Raw genomic sequence first — 10,846 nt, 5'->3', positions numbered from 1 at the left:
TTATAACAAAAAATATTCAATTTTCTTATTAAATTATTTGTTTTAACATATAATAAGTAAAATATTAAAAAAATTAATTTAATAAAAGAATTATAACATGTGTTACAATTAAAAGAATACTTATGGTTGTTACAAAGAGAGTTGTAAATAAATATATAATTAGTTAATTATTATTCGCATGTGTCAAACACCCTATCAAAGAAAATAAAAATAAAAATAATTTAGAATTATATTAAAAATATGAGTGTAATTTATTTTATAAGAAGTATATGTTAAATGTTATGAATAATATTCACAATATAATGTATAATTAATTATAATATGCATAATAAACTTCTCTAACATCTACATTCTATATTGTCAAAAAAAAACCATCAATACTCTTTTAGAAGAAAAAATATATTTTTTAAAACATTTAACTTAAAAATAAATACAAATTTGACTGTGTTTTTATACTTTAAAGATTTATAAATAACTTTGTGTCAAAGACAGCATTTGATATACCTATCATACTTGATAAAAAAAAATATTTAATTATTTATTTCCAGTGTCTTGTTTTATGTCATAATATAAATTTATTCAATAAAATTTATCTTTTTTAATACCAAAAAAATTAAAATATATTTAACTTTAAACCTTAAATTATAATTAAAAAAAATATTTTCCAACAGTCCCCACTAATTTAAAATGGGATAACAAATGATAAAATTCTTATATACTTATTTATTATCTTAATTTAATCAATTTGAAGAATGTGAATTATTATACTAAAATAATTCAAAAATTGATGACAAATATTTTTTTTTCAACTTTATTTTTTTTCTTTTTTGTTTGATAAAATTAGACTAACCAATAAAAAAAGGTGCCTATTTTTTTAAAAAAGAATGCTACTGATTAATATTTTGATTTTATCCATGAAACGTTTTTTTATTAATTGTTAATTAGTACCAATGAAAATATAAGGAGATTATGATTTTTTGAATTAGCACATTACTTTTAAAACTTTTTATTTTTATCTCATCATTGCAGATTTTTTTTATACAATTATTTTCTCCAAACTACCCCTACTTCCTTTCATTTTTTTCCAAAAATGATCTCACCCTTCTTCTTTTATATATATAAAGATAAAGATTCACGATTATGTTAGAATAATTCTCTCTTTTTTTTTGTTATTGAAAATCTATTGTTTTATCCCCTTTGATATCAAAATGTTGACAAATGAGTCAATGAAAACGTAACAATCAAATACAAAAAAGGAATCGCCATTCTCACTCCCCATGTGCATATTTTTTTCAAAAATGTCCTTTCAACAAAAATATGTTTCTGTTGTATAAAACATACAATAAAAACATATTTCTCTTGTAATATACAGGAGTGCAAAAAAATAAAAATAAAAATACAATTTTGTTGTGAAAACATATTTCCATTTCAATTTTTTCCACACCCCAATATACTATAACAAAAATACATTTATGTTGTTTATTTTACACAATGAAAAACTTATTTCTATTTTGATTTTTCTTGCAATCTCTATACTATAACAAAAATACAGCTTCATTTTTATTGTGCCAAATACAAATTAAAAGGAATCATTATTTTGTTGTGTCCCCAAAATGGAATTCCGTTACAACTCAAAGTTGGGAGAGGGGAAAGGGAACGGGTGTAAGGAATGGGGGAGAGGTAATTTTATTCCATTACATCTTTTTTTTTAAAAAAAATGGTGAGGGTGAGAATAGCAATTTAGAATACGAAAATTCAAAGAAAATAGGGAAATATGCTATGGGCTTTCACCTATTTGAGAAGAGTCCAGACTCAAGTGTACGTTGGGCCGGGTCTAAAGTTACAAGAAAAAACCCTAATAAACTCACTCAGAAACCCTATTTTTTTGGTGCTGTGAGTGATATTACCCATAGATAGAGAGCGCGGCATAACCTAAACTTACCCTTCTTCTCTCTGTGTGTGTGCGCATCAAACGCAACCAGAAGCAGCCATGGCCACTGCAAGAACTGTGAAGGACGTTTCTCCTCATGAGTTCGTCAAAGCTTACTCTTCTCACCTCAAGCGATCTGGCAAGGTCACACTCCAATTACCCTTCTCTTTTCTCTTCAACAAAAAGTAGTGTTAAGTATGATCCTTAGTTTAATGTGAACCCATTTGTTACTTTTGTTTTTTTTTTTTAATGTGTGAAGTGCTTTTGATTCGTTATCGTTTCTATTAGCTAATCGGGTTCTTGGGATATTGTTTATTTCACCTTTTTTTTGTTTCATGAGTTTTTGCCATGCCCATGTGTGTGTATTGACGGTTTTGTGATTAAAACGGTGTGTTTTGAATTGGGTCATGTTGAAGTTTGAAACTTGATCTACTTTGATAGTGTGGTGATTCTTTTACCTAAACTTTAGGTGTCATGAGTGAGTTTTCTGTGTTGGGCGTTTGAGTAAATGAACAAATGAATTGATTGTGTGGTGATTCAGAATTTGTTTGTCATTGTGGCGTTGATTCCATCTTTGACTACTGTATTGGCTAGTTCTAGAAAGATCTTTCAGCTGGGTTGTCTCTTTTGATTGGTTTGCTTAATGCTATGGGTAAAATGACTGAAAGTAATGTCCTTTATAAGAGCCCTTATTATTGATGTGTTGAGTTCATTTCTTTTTTATTTGGTTCTAAACAGATGGAGCTGCCAGAGTGGACTGATATTGTGAAAACTGCAAGATTTAAGGAGTTGGCTCCTTATGATCCTGACTGGTACTATGTCAGAGCTGGTGAGTTTCTTTTTTGTTTATTGTCTGATTACATGTTTCAGATGTGTGAAAAAGTGAAACTATGAAGGAAGTCTCTTGTTGAAAGTTGCAATGATATGTTGTTGTGTTGTGTGTGTGTTTAATTCAATTTTGAACAATCTCAGCTTCCATGGCAAGAAAGATCTACTTGAGAGGAGGACTTGGTGTTGGTGCCTTTCAGAGGATTTATGGTGGGAGCAAGAGGAATGGTAGCCGCCCTCCTCATTTCTGCAAGAGCAGTGGTGCTGTTGCTCGTCACATTCTTCAACAGTTGCAGAACATGAGCATCATTGAACTGGACACCAAGGGGTAAGCTCTCCTTTAATTTGCTAGCCTCCAGCAGGTATATAGTTAGAGTCATACTTATTGTCATTGATGAGTTAGTCTCAACGGAAATCTAAATTAATCTGTTCACCAGTATGTGGTGCATATGTATGATTGATTCAGACTAATTTTTAGCCAAAACCGTACCATGAACACCCCTTCCCATTGACAAGTTAGTCTTGATGGAAATCGAAATTAATCTGTTCAATTGTACGTGCTTGCATATATATTGTGCAGTAGCTTCTGTCTGATATGAATATTTGCTTTCTTAATTGTTACGTTTTCTTCTCTTGAGAAGTTTTTTAACGTTTTTCTATTTTTATCTATGTCAGTGGCAGGAAAATCACTTCCAGTGGCCGGCGGGATCTTGATCAAGTGGCTGGACGCATTGTGGTTGCACCTTGATTTGAAAACGCCATAAGCATATTGAGGTTTTTGGTTTCTGGTTAGAGAGATGTGATGATAACAGATTATGCTAAAGTTTTGATTTTAGACTGTCTTTTATGTATCGGACATGCTCAATGTTTATGTTGCTCCCAGTCCTTTTTAGATAGTATTGCTATATTTAATTGAGTTTTTTTCCCCGGACATTGTTGTTGCCTAAGTGTCATTTACGTATGAAATGAAAATTAAGGGTAAATTAAACTGATTAAAGGGTGTATGTTTTGTTGACACCATACTACCAAGTTAGGCCCAATTGTGTTCCTATGGCATGACATGTTTTCAAGTATTTTTCACTAAATGTTTTAAATTCCCAACCTCATTTTATAACCTATGTGCATTTGCCTTTCTTTAAGGTGTACCTAAGTTTTTTTAATTTTTGCAGGATTAGGCATTATTTTTTTCTGCTTTTGATTTTAAAGTAGCGGTCAAGCTAATTTGTAGAATTATTTAATTTGTTCTAAGTAAAAATTATCTAAAACGGTTCTTGTAATAGTAGTTTCATTGGTCATTTTGGTCTAAGTTATGAGAATTTAGTTCTTAATTTTAACAAACTGTTGAAATTGTCCAAGTTATGCTTTATTTAGACTTTCAACTTTATTGCCGTGAATCATTATTGACATTATTGATAAATTATTAAATTTAACTGACATTACCGAAGTTGGAAACCAAACTGGATTAATTGACCAAGGTTCAAATAATGAGACCCAATGTCACGACTTTTAAGAACTATTTTGGGCGGTTAAAATCAGTAAAAACTCGTTTTGAAGATATTAAATTAGTATTTAGAAGCATCAAGCATGGTACCCTGATCAGAATATCAAATTTATGTTATTAATTTTTGTTGTAAGGCTTTAACGGAGTCATTTCTATTTCATCTGCGTGCTCACTTCTGGAGCTTGATTTGGCTTTGTGAATTTCAGGTTTCTCTGAATTTAAAAGTTCTCACTTGGTAACAAAAACAAACAATAGGATTCCAAGTATTGTATTAAAATCAGATCAGACCGGTTAATTGGACTGGGAATCGTTCGTGTAACAGGTCTGAGTTACCAATTAAATAAGGTTTGATTATTAATTTGATCCCCAAATGTGTCAATTTGATCCTGAAATTTGTAGAAGCCCCAAGGTCCTTCAATTTTTAAAAATGCATTGATTGAGTAATTTCTGTCTAATTGAGGTTGACTAAGTTAAATTATAAATTCTGGTGGTTTAAATTATGAATAGTGACAGTTAAAAATTATTGCTATTATTATTTTTAAATTACGAATGGTGTCTTAATCAACGTTCAGAACCCTTATTGTTGGCGACGAAAGCAAGGCACTGGTGCACCATGTTCAACATCACCGACATCATGTTTCTGTTGTTGGCTGCCATTGCAGTGGAAGAGGAACACGAGAAAAAAGGGTTTTGTTGTTGTTGGGGTCGGGTGGGGGTGATGGTGTTTGACTCAGATTTGGACTTTGTGGGTTAAGGTGGTGGACCAAGTGATGGAGTTGGTGTGGTAGCTGAGGGGTGGGTGCTGGGTTTGGGAGTTGGTGTGGTAGCTGAGGGGTGGGTGCTGGGTTTGGGTTTGGGAATGGGTTTGTGTTCCCAGATCTGATAAACAGTGACAGTGACGTGCACATTTATGATTAGGGGTGACTAAACGGACTCAAGTTTATAAACTGGTTCGTGTAGCTCTCGATCCATGCGGACTATGCACCAATTTTTTTAAATAAAATTTATCGCTATATAGGATTTTACGCCCATCTCACATAATTTGCAGACTATGCGGGTTTGGCTTTTATATATATATATATATATATATATAAGTGTAATTGGCTATTTTTTAAAGAGAAGAATATATTTATTTTAAAATTATATTTTTTAAAAAAGAATAGGCCCACGGACCAGGTCGTTTGGCCCACGGGATCCGCCGGGCGGGGGGACCAATATTTTAAATCCATGTAAGAGTGCGGGACAGACTGGTCCGATCCGTTGTCAATGCAAGCTTACGCAAGCGAGCCTTACGCGGGACAAACCGACCCGCTTACCCACCCCTATTTATGACTGATCAGAGACATTGCATATCAGATTTGGTCACTTGTGATGGTTTGGTGGTGGTGGAGGGTCAGATCTAGTTGAGGATGGTCGCTTGTGATGGTTGAGGTGGAGGCCAACAATCCAATTAATGGTGATGTCAATGTTGACACGATTGAATTTGTAGGCAATGATGAGGGAGCTACCAACAAAGGTGGTAGGGGAAGGCTGATCATCAAGGGTCTCGTGGGGAGATAGAGAGCAAGTCCATGTTTGTTTACTTTTATATATTTTTTAATTTACATAATTATTAAAATAGTGGTGGTTTTTTAACCCCTTATTTTATTGTTTAACATCGTCACCCTCAATTGGATAAAACAAAAAGACTCAATTGATACATTTTTAAGAATTAAAGAATCAAATTGGAACTTTTAAAAAATTTGGGGACTAAATTGACATAATTTGAGGATAAAAATTGATAATTAAACCTTAAATCAATGAAGTAATTTTTCTCTCTCATGTATCCTCTCTGATCCGCTATGTTGAGGTGCTGACAAATTGATCTCTGAAAAATGAAAAAATTAAATTTAGTCCATAAATATTCAAAAAGTGTTACAAATTAGTCTCTAGATAATTTAATGACTAATTGATTTTTAAATTTTGTAACTTAATGTCAAATTAGTCCTTGAAAAAATAATGTATTATCAAATTAGTCCTTGAACATTATAAGTTAATGATAAAATGGTCTTACAAATTTAATGATAAGACTAATTTGTTGTATTTTTTGCACATTAAAAGATTAAGAGGGTGTATTGGATTAAGATTTTAAAAGACTATTTTAACATACAAAAATCTTGTGAATTTTAAAGATTATGTAGGAATATTATGACTTATTAGATTTTTTTTACAAGACTTTTATGATAGTTTAAATTTTAATTGAATCATAAGAATTTAAAGGATTTGAAAGGACTTTATAGACTTATAAGATTTAAAAGCATTCTATGAATTCTTAAAAACACATTCAAAATTACAAAAGTTGGTGAAATAAATAATAAGAAATGATGAGGTTTGGATATAAAAATATAAAATCAATATAACTTTTTTAATCTTTTAATAGTTATATTGATTTTAGCTTTATGTTCTCATATACTAACCTTTCTTACAATAACATATTTTCATTCTCACTTTTGGATTCGAACTATATTTAAAATTATACTCTATTTTTTTAATTTTTAATTACTACAATTATTTTATGATAAATCTAATGATATGTTTAAATGGGGTGCAATAGTAATCATATACTAGAAGGGAGTAGTGAAGATGGAAAATTGGTAGAAAGGTTACTGAGTTATGTGAATGACGAAATTAAGGTTATTGTGTCGAGCAGTGATGGGCATAGTCAGTATAAGGAAAACATGACTAATCTTAGCACATAAGACAAAAATTATTTTAATTTAGAAAGCAAAGGGAAAAGTACAAAAGGGAAGAGTATATTTGATATTTTTTTATTCCAAAAGAATATGAGAAATATATATGGCATACACATATGGAAGAATATTAAAGAGAGAAGATTATATGTGTGATGAGAGAAAAGAAAGTATGGTAACCAATCGAAAAAAAGAAAAAAGTCTAGTAAAATCTCAAGGGTTTGGGTAAGATTGCTTAGTAGATGTTTTATACTAAAATGTCCAATAAAATTCATCAAAATCCTTCTTAAAAAGAAATTCATTGAAATTTGTATATTTTTTAATATCAAAAGACTTTTTATAAGTTATAAAAAAATCATAATTGAATACTACCGGATTTTATTGTCTTCCTTAAAAAATCTTAAAAGTCTTAATTGAATATCAGAAGACTTATTTAGGGAGGTGTATTGCATTAGGATTTCAAATGATGTTAAAACATTTTTTTAATAAAAAAAAGTCATGTGGTATTCAATCAATAAGTGTATTGGATTAGGATTTTAAAAGACTTCTTTTTATAAAAAAAATGACAAAATTACATTTTTGGTCTCCTAGTTTATCTCCAGTTTCGGATTTGGTCCCCTAGTAATTTAATTCACGAATTGGGTCCTTCTATTTTGTAAAATCGTGCAATATTGGTCCCCCAAGTCACAATTGGACGTTAACCATTAGCAAGTGATGTTGATTGTCACGTGTCACGTTCTTATTGGATGATGACTGTCACGTGTCATGTTCTGATTGGATGTCAATTCCATGAAAGATGAAATGCATTGTTGTTTTCATTGACCAATCAGAACATGACATGTGGCATTCATCATCCAATAAGAATGTGACACGTGAAAGTCAACATCACTTGCTAACGATCAACGTCCAATTATGGCCTGAGGAACCAACATTGCACGATTTTATAAAATAGGAGGACCCAATTCGTAAATTAAATTACTGAGAGACCAAACCCGAAACTAGAGATAAACTGGAGGACCAAAAATGTAATTGCCTAAAAAAATCTTATGGTATTCAATCAAGATTTTTTAAGTATAAATAAGTCTTGTGGTATTCAATTAAGACTTTTAAGATTTTTTATGGAAGACAACAAAATTCGGTGGTATTCAATTATGATTTTTTATAACTATAAAAAGTCTTTTGATATTGAAAAATATACAAATTTCGATAGAGTTTATTAGACTTTATAAAACATCTATCAAACAATCTCACCCAAACCCTTGAGATTTTGTCGTACTCTTTTCTTTTTCTTTTTTTTTTGTTGGTTACCAGACTTTCCTTTCTCTTATCAAGCATACACTCTTCTTTCTTTATTATTCTTCAAGATATGTGTGTCATATATGTTTATCATACTTTTTTTGGAATAAAAATATCAAATATACTTCTTTCCTATGCACTTTTTCATTCATTTTTCAAATTAAATTAATGTTTATCTTATATGCTAAGACTAACCATACTTTCCTTATCCTGACTATGTTATCACCTACTCAACGCAATATTTTTGTGATTGTGTCCTTAATTTCGTCATTCACATAACTCAGTATTCCTCCCACCAATTTTTCTCCCTCATTACTCTCTCTTAGTATATGTTTATTATTGCACCCCATCTAAACATGTTGGATTTATCATGAAATAATTATAATAATTTTTAAAAAAATCAGAAAAATAATATATAATTTTAAATCTATTATTCAAATCTAAAAGTGAGAATAAGAAAATGTTATTGCAAGAAGGATTAGTATAGGAGGATATAATGTTAGAATTAATTTAGCTATTAAAAGGTTAAAAAAACTATATTATTTTTACTTCTTTTTATCCAAACCTCATCATTTCTTATTATTTTTTTCACCAACTCTTGTAATTTTAAATGTGTTTTTAAAAATTCACAAAATCATTTCAAATCTTATAAATTTATAAAGTCTTTTCAAATCCTTTAAATTTTTATAACTTAATCCATTAAAATTCAAACTATCATAAAAACCTTGTAAAAAATCTAATAAGTCGTTATATTCCTACGTAATCTTTAACATTCACAAGACTTTTTTATGCTAAAATATTCTTTAAAAATCATAATCCAGTGCTCTCTCCTTATACTATTTAAAAATCAGGATTGAATAGCACATGAATTTTTTATAAAATTCTTTGAAATCCTAATTTAATACACTCTCTAAATTCATATTTTTCATCTTGGAGGATCAATTTGTCACCATATCACACTTTGATGGATAAATTTACCTATTTACCCACTTAAATTGATTGATTAAGCAATTGAACCGATATGTACCAACTTTAAAGCATGTAACAAGAAATGAACTCAAGACCTATAAATTCAGGCTCATTCGCTTTTAACTATGAAATCCTCGCATTACTAGCATCAATGCTGCTTCATACTAGCATTCGCTACAAAAACGAATTGCTTTTGAGCATATAATACCATTGGTAGTTGTGGTTGGAACTTGGAGTATTCAACAGAAGTGTACTAGAATTCTGTCCATTATGAAATATGTGACTTCGTACCGCAATCCAGAATCGTGGAAAGCCGAAATACAAAGTAACCATAATTTGTTATTGATGCCTATTTTTAAGGACAAAATCCAATTGTTTTTGGTTTTGTTGAATTAGAATTAGAATTTTTCCTCAATTTGTGTAATGAAATTTTACATAGAAGAGTAGTGTAAAAGTAAAACTCTAGTTTTGATTAAATAACAAAACCGAAAACATCCAAAGAATTGCATTTAAATAGATATTTTAAAAGAGGAAATCCAAGCAAGCTATAGTACTTTTTTTTTAGGGAATGGAGCGTACGATACCGTAGGGTTTACAATATACATACAATGACGAACTAAATTTTTTTTTTTTATAATGGTTTAAATGTCTAACTTTTAATAAATAATATTTTTTTTAAAAATTATTATTTTTACACGTAAAATTAAAACTAATTTTTATATTAAATGATGATAACCTTGATTCTTATTATAATAATAACAAATATACAATTAGTTATACATAATTTTATGTTATTAGTTTAATCATTACAATAAAATTACAAACATAACTAATTTTACACAATTTTATACTAATTAACATTGACCATTATTATAAAAACAACATAAAAAATTAATTTTATATAATTTTATACTATTCATCCAACTGAACTAAAATCTCTTTCAAGCTATACTAATTAGAATTTTCCTTAAGCAGATCATTAAGGTCAAATTGCCTACCGTTTGTGTTTTGATTTTTTGTTCAAGACAAATGTACAAAGCAATAACCCCAAAAAAAGAATGGAAGGGAAAACAATTGACTGAGAAAATCAATACTAAAAACTCATTCAATAGAACCTTAAAAAAAAAGCACCCCATAGATTTGAGCAAATCATTGTTTCCAGCTTCCATTTATGCTAGTGTATACGAATATGACAACAAAAATCGCACATATTTTTTGGTTAAGGACGGTCATAGAACATAGATCACCCGAAAAATAACCTCTGGTTTAATGATGTAATAAATTATATATATATATATATATATATAGCCAAATGAATCCCTAAAAACACAATAAGGCAAGTTCTCATACTTGATGGTTTTCAAGCAGTGCTCTCAAATCTGAACTTTTACCTTCACGGTAAAGCGGTCCTATTTGGATAAGTTCTTCCATAAACACTTATAGGAGAAAAAAAAAAAAAAACTGGAGATTATATGCACAAGCTAGTTTTAGCTTATGGAAGAAATCTATTTTATTTTTCCTTCTTGTTTTATTCTCTTATAAGCACTTATGAGAAACATATCCAAACAGAATCTAAGCAAAGACTTTCTCACA

General features: G+C 29.8%; 1 protein-coding gene across 1 annotated transcript; it reads left to right on the top strand.

Moving 5' to 3' along the window:
• Positions 1–1,881: 1,881 nt before the first annotated feature.
• LOC114374492 (40S ribosomal protein S19-1-like) lies at positions 1,882–3,755 on the top strand. Its single transcript, XM_028332144.1, has 4 exons — positions 1,882–2,074; positions 2,669–2,759; positions 2,903–3,086; positions 3,434–3,755. Exons 1-4 carry the CDS (start codon positions 1,991–1,993, stop codon positions 3,504–3,506), a joined length of 432 nt encoding a protein of 143 aa, XP_028187945.1. The 5' UTR covers positions 1,882–1,990; the 3' UTR covers positions 3,507–3,755.
• The last annotated feature ends 7,091 nt before the right edge of the window (positions 3,756–10,846 follow it).

The sequence above is a fragment of the Glycine soja genome, chromosome 11 (genome assembly GCF_004193775.1).
Source record: "Glycine soja cultivar W05 chromosome 11, ASM419377v2, whole genome shotgun sequence".
In the NCBI taxonomy this organism is placed as follows: domain Eukaryota; kingdom Viridiplantae; phylum Streptophyta; class Magnoliopsida; order Fabales; family Fabaceae; genus Glycine; species Glycine soja.
The sequence above is the reverse complement of the archived record's forward strand: the minus strand, read 5'-3'. Positions and strand labels throughout refer to the sequence as shown.